Consider the following 15,531-nt stretch of genomic DNA (forward strand, 5'->3'; position numbering starts at 1 on the left):
GGCCAGAACTGTGCAGAGTAGGTTTACTCTGGGTACTCTGGTTTCCTCCCACAATACGATAAAAATATACTGGTAGCTTAAATGGCTCCCAACAAATTGACCCTAGAATGTCTGTGTGTGCATGTAGGGAATATAGATTGTAAACTCCTCTGGGGCAGGTATACTTTCTGTAAAGCGCTGCAGAATATGTTTGTGCTACATAAATAACTGGTACTAAATCATAAATAAATAATCTTGATGGTATTATTGTTTTTAGTTTCAGAGGGTTCTGGAGCCCTCTATTCCCTTAACCACTTAGTGATGTACCTACACTAGTACAGGTTGAATATCCAAATTATTCCAAATACCATAGTTTAGAGCAGGGGTGGGGAACCTCATGCCCGGGGACCATATGCGGCCCCCGTAGCCGGTCTGAGTGGCCCTTGCACCCACCTGGCAGCTTTGCCGTGAGTCAAGTACAGGGGAATTCTTGCGAGAGGTCAGTACTTCTCACGAGATTCCTCTTAATCAACAGCAGCTGGAGACTGTCAGTCCTATTCAGCGGCAGCCGCCGGAGCGTGGGACGGCTGCAGCAGGACAACTTGTAAGAGAATTTTTTACATATGGCCCTCAAAGGATTTTTCCCCCATACAAACGGCCCTTGGCACAAAAAAGGTGATTTACAGAATGTATTTTTTTGCTTAAAGCCTACTGGGTACATCTGTAACTGGCACTACTGGGGCATGATATGTAACTAGCACTAAACATGTGCAAGAAAAATATTGGTTGGCATGTGCCTGAGATAGTACACAAACTTTGTTTTCCTTGTTTTAAAACCTTTTACACAACATAAATGCAAGATACCTCAAGATCTTATTGCAAAATACGGAATAATCCATTATCCAAAATGTTTCTGGTTCCGAGTATTTTGGATAAGCGATATTCATCCTGTACTGCTTAGTTATTTAATGTACGTGTGGTACTTGTTTCACAGCACCCGATATATCGGATGCGATATTGGCCGGTATATCGATGCGATCCGAACCAATTTTTGACCTGTTCATAACCCCATTATCCACTATACATGGAGTTGATTGTATATAGTGTCCGAGCCCAAAGCATGGCGAGCGTTGCGAGCCCCGGGAGGGGACGTGGATTACTGCGCTCGCCACACTATATAAAATCATTATGAACAGGTCAAAAATCGCTTCGGATCGCATCAATATATCGTCCGATATAGCATCCAGTATATCAACCGATATCGCATCCGATATATCGGACACTGTGAAAATACACAAGTACCGTACGTGTTTTTTATTTGTAACTATTGTTATTTTAGTTCGATAAATTAACTTGAAAGGGACAAAGCATTTGACCCTCTTCGGAATTGTTGATATAAAACATGGGTAAGAATTGGTGATTCCTCTCTAGGTTCGATACATGGGCCTTAAGGTGTTAGCTGGTGTTAGCTCTAGGAAAACAATATCTGTCTTGTAACCTTCAAGCTTGACATTCAACAAGAAGAGAACTAATTATAACTTGCTCACTCCCAATTCTACCATGTAATACACATGAGTCACCTGAAGTGAAGTGCATCACAATTGTATACCGATGGGTGCCTAATAGGAAGCAAAACTTTACAGTGAATGTTTTACTTCTTTTTGTGAATGACAATAAAACATCAGCCTACAATACTGTATACTGTAGTGTTGTTACCAATTACCAAGATAAATAGAGTAGCAGCAGGACACAATGCAGTAGCAGCAACAAGCAGTGTTGGGTAATGTCAGTTTTATGAAAAGCTGAAAACAGTGGACAATAGTTGTATATAAGTTGCATTATAACATGAAGCATAGAGTGACTGCATAGTAGTACAGGGAGAAAGACAGAAGTCATTTATATTTTTCTTTCTGATAACATTATGAAGCAAATGGTTGGCTGATGTGGTGGCATTCTGTGGCATATGGTGCATCATGGGGTGGTTTTGACATTGTGTAATGCTATATACAGTACAGATAATGGAACATTCAGCACCAGTAGAATACATGTAGTACACCAAGAAACATCAAATCTAAAGCATAATAGTTTGTAGCGCTGTTTTGTCAAGCCACCTAATCTAAGTATAATATTTATTCTATGGCCATGTGAGCCATGTTTGTTTATATTTTTCTCAGTGTTTAACTTTTTGTTATGGTATTATGTTCTCTCATAACAGCTATGGGTAATGCAGAAAGTAAAGATCATTTGCTTATTTCTGTCACGCAGATTATTCACCCTCCCCGAATCATTGTCGGACTATCTCCCAAAACTGTTTTCTGTGATAGGCTGAAGGGTGAACTAGAGACAGTGGGGAGGCTGGGTACAAGGAGCTGCGGGCTGTGGAGGGCAGGAGGGACAGAGATACAGTCCAAAGCCTCCAGAGCCACTGGAGGTGGACAGGACACAGCAGGGAAGGATTGTAAAGGATCCAACATGTGGAAATGATCAGGAGAGAATTGTAACTAGGAGATATCAGTGATATCCCCTGCATTACATGAATTATGAATACACCTGTAATTTAGGGGCAGATTTATTAAGCTCGGTGAAGTGATAATGTCGCTGGTACTTTATCACCGGCCAATCAGCTCCTACCTGTGAAGTTACAGGCTTGGTTTGAAAAATGACAGGTAGGAACTGATTGGCCGGTGATAAAAAAACAGACAATTTATCACTTCACAGAGCTTAATAAATCTACCACTCAATTTCTAAAAGAGTAGGTAAAATGTTAAATTTCACCTGCTTTTTGTAGAAAGATGATTAACAGCCAACAAAATCCCTCAGACTGTCAAAGGAGGAGTTTTACCAGCATTTCAGCCCATGGGGGAAGGGGGAGGTGGTGGTGATCTGAAATGCACAAACTTAATCTGACCATAATGAGTGCGATATGTGCAAAAAACAATAGATCCATTGAATATTATCTTATGATCTCCCAGCATTTTAGATGGGAGATCGAGTACTATATAAGAATTGAATTCCACCCAATTTGTTATTTGAAACCGGTGATGTCAGTGATGTGAAATGTTCAAAAATGTCTTAACAAGCGTGCATGACGAAGCTCGAATGCCCATGACTTGTCACTGTTTTGGGTGGGAGATTTTTGATTATTCACCCTATTGTCCGATATGAACCTTTTCACTAAACTCAAACAGTTTCTGGATGGAAAATCCTTTGGAAGTGATGATGAGCTGAAGCTTGCAGTCAACAACTGGGCCAACGGACTTAAGAAAGGAGAGTACAAGTGGATTATAAATGAAGGCGGTAAAGTAGACAAATGTGCTCTATGATAAAACAAGCAAAACAAGGAAAAAATATATATTTTTATTTTCCTTAAAGCCAAACTTTCTGTTTAAGCTTGTATTAATCTAATTCAGTGTTTTATCTAGCTCACCCTATCTAGTTTACCTATTTGAGTAAACAAAGCAAGGTCACACATCAGCAGTGTTCTCACAACTACGAATAGACACATTAATGGTCATGAAAAAGTATTTTGTGGGTATGGGTAAAAAACGGTAATAGACAAGACCCCGGAACGCCGGACTGGACAGGCTCCATTCATCAATATCTGTCATTCCGGAGCATGTAGTGTTCGGTCTGGGTGGTGCCTGTGGAGGGGGAGTCGCGTTCGGTGGGGCTGCTTTGACACTTGTCACCAGGAAGAGGAGGAAGGGGAGAATAAAGCATTCCTGTATGGATGTAATAAAAAACAGAATGGTCCGGACCATACAAGGAAACTCCCCTTCCCCATGTCTCAGAAATCTATCACAGGCACTCCCCCAGAAGGGACACCCCCGGACAGGCAAGCCCCCTGACCAGACACTACAAGGACCGGAATGCTATTTGCCTGGGGGGGATTACGTTTGTTTAAATGTACTAACAGGACACCTAACGTGGGCTAGGGACAGCCCGCTGAGCAATCCCCCCCAGTAGTAGTGATGCATTAACGGCGGCCGATTCACCAGCTCAGGGCTAGCGTTGTCCTATCCCCACTGTAGGGACAATGCTAGCTCTGCTGCTGGCTCCGGGCTGCACACGAGATCTCATGAAAAAAGCGAGATCTCGCGCATGCCCAGACAGCCGGACGGGGGTAGAAAAGGTTTTTTTGTTAAATGCGCATGCGCAGGGCTGCCTGGGGCGCCAATAAGGAGAGCCGTTTGCACTGGGCATGATGGCTCTCCTTATCGGTGCTGGGGGGTTAATAAATTTGCCCATAACAGATGCCCGCTTTTTCTCGTTATGCAGGAGAAGCAGAACCGTTATTAATCGTTATGGCCCCATTGATACTACTCTGTGCATTATGTCTGTAAGAAGTATTACTACTGTGGGCATTTTGGGGTTGATTCTGGTCTGTTCATACGGGTCTTAATTCTTCCCTGTTTCAATGGTTTGGGGACTGCACATGGTCTTTTATGCCCATTTGCAGGTCCCCTTTGCGTATGGCTTTGCAGGGGCCAGGGGCAGGCGGAGTCACCCATAGTAATCCCCAAGGTGTCGCCCATAGGAATGCTCAGCTTTCATGGGTGTCCCCATGAAAACACTGGACCACAAACTATATTGGCAGGGGGTTGTAAATGTATTGTTACACCAGTGGAGTGATAGTAGCAGCAACAGTAGTAGTAGTGGTAGTAGTAGTAGTAGTACACAGTAACATGACACCATAGTAGCAGTAGTAGTAGAAGCACCAGTTGAAATAGTAGTGCTCATAATGTGTAAGAGTAGGAGTACAGTAATATGACACCATAATAGTAGTAGTAGTAACAGTACTGCTTAGTAATGTGTAGGAGTAGAGGTAGTAGTAGCAGTAGAAGTGCTCAGTAACATGACACCATAGTAGTAGTAGTAATAGTAATGCTCAGTAATGTATAGTAAGAATAGTAGTAGAAGTAATATGTAGAAGTTGGCCTTGTATAGCTCTGTGTCAATGCCTAGACAGCCCTAATCATGCTTCACTCTTCCTCCCCCTAAAGATCCAGCAGTATGCCCAGTGAAGTGAAGGGGCACCAGTGCAGTACAAAATACATTGATGATAATAATTTTCTTTGCCATTAAATATGACAAGTATTCTTATGAATATAATTAAAAAAATCATCATAATGACACTCTCTCTTACCAACAGGTATATTATCGAAACAAAGTGCATTAAATGCTTTTATTTCATTATACCATATATTCTCAAGTATAAGCCTACTTTTTCAGACCATTTTTTATGCTGGAAAAGCCCCCCTCGGCTTATACTCGAGTGAGAGTCCCACTTGAGTCAATGCGTTTTCCCAGTTTTTTGTTGTAAAATTAGGTGCCTCTGCTTATATTCGGGTCGACTTATACTCGAGTATATACGGTATATTTCACAATCAAAATAATGCCAATTGCAGATTGTGTTTCAAGCCTGCGGTATAAAAGGTTCTTTCCTTATAAAACTTGTTTAGCATGTATTCAGCGGATAGCAGTGGATAGCATTTGAAGCTACACTATTTATTACCTGACTCATCTGCTGGCTACATTATTAATGCTTGTTTGCTGACTTGCTTTGAATTTACAACATTACAAATTGGAATATACTGGACAGGTTTTAATGACGAGATGGAAGATGTGTGACAGACAGTGGCTTTCTCTATGGCAATCATGATTCTGAACTGGATTGTGCAAATAAAACATGGACAAGTATTCTAAATAATTAAGCGAGTCATACTGTACATTTTGCCAGAAAATGAATTAAAGGGATAGCCGTCATACTCATTGCCGGCACCAATTTCTACACCCAGAACATCGTTAAATGTTTCAGTGAAAAAACTGTTGGAAAGTCTAATTTACTATTAATGCATGTAGGCGGACTCACCAGATATTTTACTTATCCCAATTTGCAAAGCCATTTGGGGGTGATAGCTATAGATAGGTATTGCATGGGAAAGTCTATTTACCATGGACAGTGATCTCCGCCTATCATTATCTATGCATAACAAATGCCATATTATTCAATAAAGCACGTCTTTATTGAAATCCGAAAACACATCTTATAATATCACTGTACAAACCCTCAGCAGAAATATAAAATGACTTATAACCAAATGTAGATGAACCCCAAAGCAGTTAGTAAGAGTTACTATACTTGGTAAAGTGCTGGGAAATGGTGCTGATGATTCAATGGATTTATCTCTCATGCCTTTTTCTCCAAAAAATGTAACAGTGTAATATGGACTAGGTGAAATGAGGGAGATTGCTAGACTAATGAGGGAAAGAGGGAGATTGCTGCTATTTCAGGGAGTCTCCTGCAGAATGCAGGCGGGTAGGCAGCTATGCGTTAAAGATAACAATGGTGCCACAAATTGTCTAGTGTGTATGGGGTATAACAGTCACTTATATCTCATCTTTGATCTTGCTGTGCAGTATGTATATTATATTATGATTGTTTAAAAGTCAGCTGAACCATTCCTGAAAAATCTTGTCAGAGACCACAGAGATAAGGCTCACGTCTCACCTCCTCGCTCTGAGCATTTCCCTCCTTCTAAACTCACTGGCCTCTGCAAAAATAATACATTCCAGAAGGGGCAGGGTGACACGTAATCACTGTGATGTGGGGAAAGGAGCAGTCACAGGAAGTATTTTCCCTTGCTTACCCTTACTCCACTCAATGTGACAACCACTGTGCATGCTCCAGCAGTGAGCAAACAGTGACCAGTGCAGCATAGTACTGTACCACTGGTAACCATTCCGTTTTTCCCCAATATATCAACCATTAAGGAAGTGACTATGGGGGTTATTCTGGTCAGTTCTGGGATCATAACATTCGCACGGGGGCCGATGGTGGGCGTATGCGCAGGGTCATTTCTGCACATGTGCATACGCCGACTGTGTGCAGCCACGGCGAACTGACTGTTCTCCGGGTGCACGCACCAAAGGCTGCAGTGTTCCCATGTAAACGCTGGGTGTTCCCATGGTAATCGGGCTGTGACGTCGGTGTCGGGATGATTCTTCCCGAGGGTGCAAGCAAATTTAAATGACCTGAGAGTCACTTAAATATGCGTGCACGCCGCGACCATCGAATGATGTGGGTGTTCACCCACAGGCTGCAAATGGATGTTTATGTTAAACATTTGCAGCCTTGCAAATTAACCAGAATAACCCCCTTTGTGCCTTCCTCCTTCGGGCTATTGGAAATGATGCAACATGTGTAAGAAAGACCCCTCCAAACTATGGGGCTATGTCGGGTTGAATCGCAAAAGCAATCTAACGCGTATTATTCCCGCTGTTTGGTTCCTGCGATCACATCGAAGGACAGAGAACACCTCTGCCTGATTGACAGGTGGAGGTGTTTCCTGGGAGTGCCAGGGGAAGCTAGTGTGTCATCCCCATTTTTCTGGAGTGGTTAGGCCAAGAACTACTGCACAAAGCAAGCCTAGCAAGGCAGCCGTAGTAAGGTTAGACTTATGGTGCCCATACAATGTGCGATGGTCGCATGCATTTGGAACTTTTTAGTTCAAAACGCATTGCATGTAGATCAAAGCGCACCATGTTTCTATATGTCGTGCGATGCGCCCCCATGCATCACATATCGCAAAGTACAAAAATTATGTGCCAGCCGTACTTTCTGTCCTAATTTGCATGGCATCTAGTTCAAAGAGCATGCTGTTTTAGCATATTGCATGCGATTTGAACTAGATGCGATGCAAGGAGCTTATCATATGCGTTCTGAGATAGATCAGGCCCCACGTTCTCCATATTGACAGAGCCTCCACCTAGGCTTAATGCCTAAAATTGCTATGTGTTTTATCAGCTAACGCTGGCAAAATATTCCCATCTCCTATGTACTCTGTATTTCACAAAATTCTCATTTGCAAATTTACCAAAGTGCAAATGACATTGTGTGACAAATGCTATTGTTGGACATATAAATGAGAGTGCAGACATTTGGAGGCCAGTTTTGCACGCCATCTGATGTAAGGTGTTAGGGCCCGCAGATCCGATACAGTAGATCCTTTTTTAATGCACTGTGATCACACTTGTGTGCAATGCACTGCAACAGAATCGCTAAAAGCACAAATTAATTTAGCTAACAAGAAGCTCAATAAGAATTAAGAGATAAAGAAGTAAAATTCAGTGTTTACTTAATATTTAAATCATACTTACCTATATATTTTTTTTGTTCTCAGAGGTCCAGGTGTAAGGCTAATTTCACACACCCTCGTTTTGACAAGACGGCAAAAAAAGCGGGACAAACTTTGTCCTGCTAAAGGCCTATCACATGAACTGGCTTTTAGGTGGATTTAATGTTGTACTATGCTTCTAAAATTAATTCTGGGGGTGGGGATTAGCTGTGATGTCAGGTTGAGAGGTGGGGGATAGCTACAACAGTACACACTGCCCAATCCAGACACCAGTGGGTGTGTAAAAGGCGCTAATCCCAGGTCCTATGAAATAGACCTAACAGCAGGGCCGAATTGGTGTCCCCATGAGTCTGAATTGGTAAATGTTTAAGGGCCTATTATGAGAAGTGGAGGAGGTGAGGCCAATACCATATATGCAAGTAGAGCCCAAAAACCCCAAAGTCTCCCTAAACGTTTTCATTCTTTACCATCAAAGTGTACTCCAATTGGGAATAATAAAGTGGCCCAAAGCATAGGGAATGCAAGACAAAAATGAGGATATATTGATCTAGCAATATATTACATTAGCCTCACAAAATCCATCAGATGAGCATAATAATATGTATTCACTCTTACCTTGCCTGGGTTCTGATGTTTAAAATGAGACAGCTCCTGGAGGAACGTGCTGTAGCTCGACCAAGACTCTGCAATGCAATTACTCAGCCGTGGCTTGCATTCTGAATTAGAGCTGATCGCCTCCCACCTAAGCAGAAGAACTTGTTATATATATGTATACTGTCAAATTAAATATACACATGATATGTGTGTATATGTGTTTTTTTTACATTATTATTATTTTTTTTACATTCCTTTAACTTACTATTTTAAAATGACTTGAATGGTACATCATATAGGAGGTAGATCTGTGACACGATTTTGTGTTACTACCTGTTTAAGTTTCTGTGAAATTTCCATATTTAGAAAAAAACGGGTACTTATATGTTAGTTGGGCGCCCACTAAAGTTAGTATGCTCATACCCCAACTATCCATGTCGGTATGGAGTTGATTTTATATAGTGTGGTGAGCGCAGCGCGCCACTGAGCCCGAAGCGTGGCGAGCGTAGCGAGCCCCACGAGGGGAGGCGGAAAACTAAGCAAATAGCTTAGTGGGTGCCCAACTAACATATAAGTACCGAAAAAAGCCTGATAGTAAATGTGCATACACACTAGGTGTTTTTTCCCAGTGTGACATGCCGAGCGATGATGTGAAAATCGTTGGCCGATTAAAGTGCATACACACTGAGCGATTTTCACCAGGCCCAGTAATTTTCACAGAGGAATGGCCCACTTTCCACAGTAGGAGAGTGTGCAAAGTAGTTAATTTGGCCTGTAAAACAACAGTGCTCACCGCTCATCATCCGCCAAAACACATTTGGAGGTTTTGAGGTCATAGTACAGTTGGAGCTCCTCTCAACTTCGTTCCTTAGGTTGTGGCTCATCATGGCTAGCCATGGCTATCCTATTGTTCTCAGCAGCAAACAATACAGAGAACAATACAGTAGGGGATTAGCAGAGTCAGGGGCGGGCTGGGCCGGGGGGCAGAGTGCCATATGCCCCCCGGGCCGCTTACCCACCCACTGGCTGCGGGCCGTGCTGCGGCTGGATCAGCTTCTCCAGCCCTCCTGCACTGGCCGCGGCTTACAGAACACGGCCGCGGCTACAGGAAAATGGCCGCCGGCCCCCTGCACTGAGGACATGTTCTCAGTGCAGGAGGCCGGCGGCCATTTTCCTGTAGCCGCGGCCGTGTTCTGGAAGCCGCGGCCAGCGCAGGAGGGCTGGAGAAGCTGATCCAGCCGCAGCACGGCCCGCAGCTAGCGAGTGGGTAAGCGCTCCCCCCCCCCCCTCCCTCACCCCAGCATATGTGTTTCTGTCACTGTGGGGGCATATCTGGCACTGTGTGGGGGCATATCTGGCACTGTGTGGGGGCATATCTGGCACTGTGTGGGGGCATATCTGGCACTGTGTGGGGGCATATGTGTATCTGGCACTGTGGGGGGCATATCTGGCACTGTGGGGGCATATATGTATTTGGCACTGTGGGGGCATATGTGTATCTGGCACAGTGGGGCATATGTGTATTTGGCACTGTGGGGGCATATGTGTATCTGGCACTGTGGGGGCATATGTGTATTTGGCACTGTGGGGGCATATGTGTATCTGGCACTGTGGGGCATATGTGTATTTGGCACTGTGGGGGCATATCTGGCACTGTGGGGGCATATGTGTATCTGGCACTGTGGGGACATATGTGTATCTGGCACTGTGGGGGCATATGTGTCTGGCACTGTGGGGGCATATGTGTATTTGGCACTGTGGGGGCATATGTGTCTCTGGCACTGTGGGGGCATATGTGTCTCTGGCACTGTGGGGGCATATCTGGCACTGTGGGGGCATATGTGTCTTTGGCACTGTGGGGGAATATGTGTCTCTGGCACTGAGGGGGCATATGTGTCTCTGGCACTGTGGGGGCATATGTGTCTCTGGCACTGTGGGGGCATATCTGGCACTGTGGGGGCATATGTGTCTTTGGCACTGTGGGGGCATATGTGTCTCTGGCACTGTGGGGGCATATGTGTCTCTGGCACTGTGGGGGCATATGTGTCTCTGGCACTCTGGGGGCATATCTGGCACTGTGGAGGAATATGCGTATTTGGCACTGTGGCAGAATATCTGGCACTGTGGCGGCATTTGTGTCTGGCACTGTGGGGGCATATGTGTATTTGGTACTGTGGCGGAATATCTTGCACTGTGGGGGCATATCTGGCACTGTGGACATCACATTGTGCGGTGTAATGGGCATCATGGTATGGGGCGTAATGGACATTACGGTGTGGGGAGCATTGGGTAATTGCCATCACAGTATGGGGTGTAATGGGCATCAAGGTGTGCAGCATAATGTGTAATTAGCATCACAGTGTGCGGTGTATTGAGTAATTAGCATCGCAGTGTTGGGCGTAATGTGTAACTGGCATCATGGTGTTCAGCATAATGTGTAATTGGCATTACGGCATGTGGCTTTATGTGTAATGGGTATTACAAGGTTCGCTAAAATGTGCAATCTGCAGGTACACAATACAATCATGGTACAGGCAACGCCCCTTATGATAGGCCACGCCCCTAATTTTTCGGCGCGCCTACGGCGCGCAAAAGCATTCCTTCCAACGGTGACATGGCTGATTATGGGCCAGTGCTCTGGACTTGCCCCCTAGGCTAAAAGTTGCCAGCCAGCCCCTGAGCAGAGTAATCCTATTACTCACTTAATCCTATTAATGGGCTGCATGAGGAGGGCTCCATCTGTAACTCATATGAGCTACAGTACTTTGAGCTCAAAATCACCTTGTGCGTATGGGCCTTAGCACACATGTAATATTATACACCACTGGTCCTGCTACAGGTGCAAATATCTGTATCGTTGCTTCTCCAAGTAGAAAAATTAGCCACAATTGAAGCGTCAAAACATATAAATACATATAATACATTCTGCATTAAAAGCCAGCCTGTTAAGCAGTGAGATGAGAGAACATGGATGCACTTATCTAGTTCAGTGATGTCTGAAGCATAGATGCTAGTAAGTAAAGAAACTTGCAAATGTACATGTTCAAAATGAAATAATATACATTTTATATCTCTATTGCGATAGATATATTCAGATATGTATTTGTGAGTACAACTGTCTTGCTAGGTGCAACTGTGAACTGTAAGTTTGTATTAAATCTTCCGCAGTTATCACTGGAGATAGGGGAGTAACTGACAGGAGTAATTGACAGGCATTATTGGATTGAATATTTCATTTATATCTAGGTATTTTTCATTTGGACCCATGACTACATTCATGCTGTTTCAGGCCTCTCAGTTTGTCTTTTTGGCACATGAAACTGCGTGTGATTGGCTGAGAGGTTATTGACTCTCCCAGTAACAGAGGACAATGTCAATCACTGCAGTTACTAGAAAGCAGCTATCATTGCGTAGTGGGAATATTTTTTCCCTCTGGACTGTGTTGTCAGAAAGGATTAACGACCACGGAAGGGTTTTTTTGTCCTTGTTTTATATAAAGTTGTAAATAGAAGTTTTGGTGTGTCCTTACTTAATTTATTTCATTAGTGTATTAGTAAAAATTATATTGTGACCAGGGCTGCCAAGAGATATCCTGGGCCCAAGTACAACAACTCCTTACTCCATGCCTCTGTGCCTGCTCATTACCCGTGCCCTGGTGCCTGCTCCTTATCCCATGCTCCCTGTACCTGATGCCTATCCTGTGTCCTCTGTACCTGCACATTACCCCTGCCCGCAGAGCCGGCCTTAGGCATAGGTCAACAAGGCAATTGCCTAGGGCATTTGGAATGCTTAGGGGCATCAGCAGCTTCTGCTGATTAAAATGATATGCAGCATGCCTATTTTGTGTGTGAGGCTGTTAGCGGCTGTGCGAGTCCTGTCTGCGGTTGGGTGGGTTGTGCAATAGTGTTCAGCATATGTGTAAGGGGCATTATGTGTGTCATGTATAAATGCATTAATAATGTGTGACATGTGTAAGGGCATAATGTGTGTCATGTGTATAAGGGCATTAATAATGTGTGACATGTGTAAGGGCCATTATTTGTGTCATTATGTGTATGAAGGGCATTAATAAAGGTTGGCATAATGTGTAAGTGGCATTATGGTTATAAGGACATTAATAATGTGTGTCATGTGTAAGGGGCATTACTGTGTGGTATTATCAGCGGTGCTTAGAGAATGGGGTAGGGGGTACAAATTACCCAGGCCAAAGTCTGATGAAAGGGCCCAGTGGGGGGCCCCGGGCCCCGTCCCCTTAAGTGACAGCAGCAGCTCTTCTCCTCTATCCAGCACACACTGCTTTGTGCTGGGTTTCAGTGTGGCCATGGAGGTGCTTAAAATACAATATTTTCTCAGGATTTTTTTTGAAGGGTATAATGTGAATAATATGAGGAGTAATGTACATAAGGTAAAGTGGTACTACTGTGTGATGTAACGTGAATAAGAGACACCATCGCATGATATAATGTAAATAAAATTGCACTACTGTGTGGCATAATTTGAATTGGGGGTACTATTGTGTGGCCATGCCCCTTCCCAGCAAGAACACACCCCTGTTTGGGCTCCGCACCGAATGGGTGCGCTGTTTCTATTTAAAATATTGCGGGTAGGAGCACCAAAATGATGACTGCTATGATGAGGGTTGATGATGCTGGGAAAGGGGAGCAGGGTCAGAGGCGGAACTAGTGGCGGTGCTAGGGGGCAACAGTCAAAATCTTGCCTAGGGCATAATTTAGGCTAGGGCCGGCTCTGCCTGCCCGATGCCTACCCTGTGCCTGCTCCTTACCCCGTGCTCCCTGTTCCTACTCCTTATCCCTTGCCTGATGCCTACCCTGTAACCGCTCATTACCCCTTGCCCCCTGTGCCTGCTCCTTACCCTGTGCCTGATGCCTCCCGCACAACTCTCCCGCACATCGCATATCTCAAGTATGTTCAGCATCTAAAAGTATGTTCAGCCCGTGGCTAGATCGGTACGAAATTAAGCATGGATTGCTCCGTGTGTATGCCCCCTATGGTATGGCCTGACTAGATCTTGACTGCATGCAGTCAAAATCTAGTCATCACCAGTGTTCTCTCACCAGAGAACACTGGCCGCACGGATTGCTCAGCACACATCGCGGGTGCAGCTTAAGCACGTTGTTCAGCACAGGCTCCCCTGTCGCTCCAGGTGTATGTCCCTTATGTATGCCACTGCTACTTTAGCAGAGCAATGCTGAATTGCTTTGGTATGTAAGTATACACTGTCACAACTTGAATTGGATACTTAATTATTGGAGGCCATCTAGGCCACAACAATTAATAGGCCATAAAAGGTCCAATGGGCGGGATGCTGTAACATCCGCGCTTCCTGTCCGCCGCACATCGCCGGCTACCGCAGACCTAATAATCGCATATGCTGTAACAAATGCGATAATTATGGCAAAAGACAGCTCTTGCGTTAACAGCTGTCCTTTGCAATCTTGCCGGCGATGTGCTGCGGGTCCCGGCGGCTCCCCCCTCCCTCCATTACCCGAGGCTGCTGCCGGGTGGCCTCTCCTCCTCCTCCCTGCACCCGGAAGAGGATACAGTGCAGGGAGGAGGTCACAAGTCCAGGCAGTACAGCGCTGTGCTGCCTGGACACAGCAGGTGAGGGGGGGGGGGGGTGTCGGCGCGAGGCGGCGGGGGTCTGTTTGGGGCAGCGTGGGTCGCGTTAAGAAGCCCATAGGCTTCTATGGGGTATCGCCAGCTTTTGCTGGCGATACCCCTCGCAGCTAAAACCCGCTGTGCGGGTTTTGTTGCATATCAAGTTCTAACCCAAGTTCAATATCAAGGTCATATAAAGTTCTAACCCACAGCTCCTAACTGCTATGTTACAGACTGTGCTTGAAAAATTACAGTAGCTGGTTGTTTGGTACTTTATCTGTCTTCAATGTTTGCTGCATCTTCACCATAAAGTTTAATGAAACTAATGAAATAATATGGTAAATTAACAAAAAAGCAGTTAGCGCTGACGTGTCATCTTCTCTAATAACACCATCTAACAAATAGCCACATCTGCTAGTGCTTTGTGAGTTTGGCAGGTACATCACATTGCTGTAGAGTATTAGAAAGCTTATGCATCTCTAGAAAAAGAAGGGCTGAAATGTCAGGAGTCAGGTGGGGTGTGCTCACTCTGGGCCACAAGCATTTACAGAATTACAATGTGAGATTTCACAGATAAGAGTCTGATGAGTTTGAAAGCAAAGAGGCCTAAGATCTCAGGCATAAAATGTGTAAAAAAAATAATAATAATTAGGAATTGCATGCAAATACAAAATAGCACCTGGGTCAGGCATACATCAGATACACTTAAGGTCCCCATACATTACAGTGATTTGGGCTGATTTCATCTGTTCCCGACGGATCGGCCTAAGAAATGGGTCCAAATCGGAAGCGTTTGATGCCCATCTTATTCAATTCACGACCCCATGCGCATCAGACCTGAGTCGGAGGTCAGACCTGCATGCACGTTTTATCTTTGCTAATAAACATCCCAGAATTCACCTAAAAATATTACAGCATCCAACTTGTAGCAGAGGCTTAGGCATTCCTGATTTTCAATGATACTATTTAGCTGTCCAATTGGCCCAATGTGTGCAGTGGTGTAATCCAGAGGCAAAGAGGGTCTGGACTACTATTGATCTCCATGATCTCATCTTTACTTTGGTTACCAAGAGCTCGGTGCCCCAAAGCACCCCATTGTTTCTTGTTCCCCAACGATTTGGGACTACACTAACAAAAATGTTCACCTGGCCTCTAATGCCTCCCCTCTGTTTCATACTTGCCGACTTTTCGAGAAGCCTCT

General features: G+C 44.5%; 1 protein-coding gene across 2 annotated transcripts in view; it reads right to left on the reverse strand.

Moving 5' to 3' along the window:
* The window catches only part of RETREG1 (reticulophagy regulator 1), a 177,738-nt gene that overhangs the window by 12,263 nt on the left and 149,944 nt on the right, over nt 1-15,531 (reverse strand). For both annotated transcript variants that reach the window (XM_083188106.1, XM_083188107.1), the window contains one exon: nt 8,733-8,859. In XM_083188106.1, the coding sequence (XP_083044232.1) occupies nt 8,733-8,859 (127 nt within the window). The remainder of the gene's footprint in view (nt 1-8,732; nt 8,860-15,531) is intronic.

Source organism: Crinia signifera, chromosome 5 (assembly GCF_055691185.1).
Source record: "Crinia signifera chromosome 5, ASM5569118v1, whole genome shotgun sequence".
NCBI classification, from domain to species: domain Eukaryota; kingdom Metazoa; phylum Chordata; class Amphibia; order Anura; family Myobatrachidae; genus Crinia; species Crinia signifera.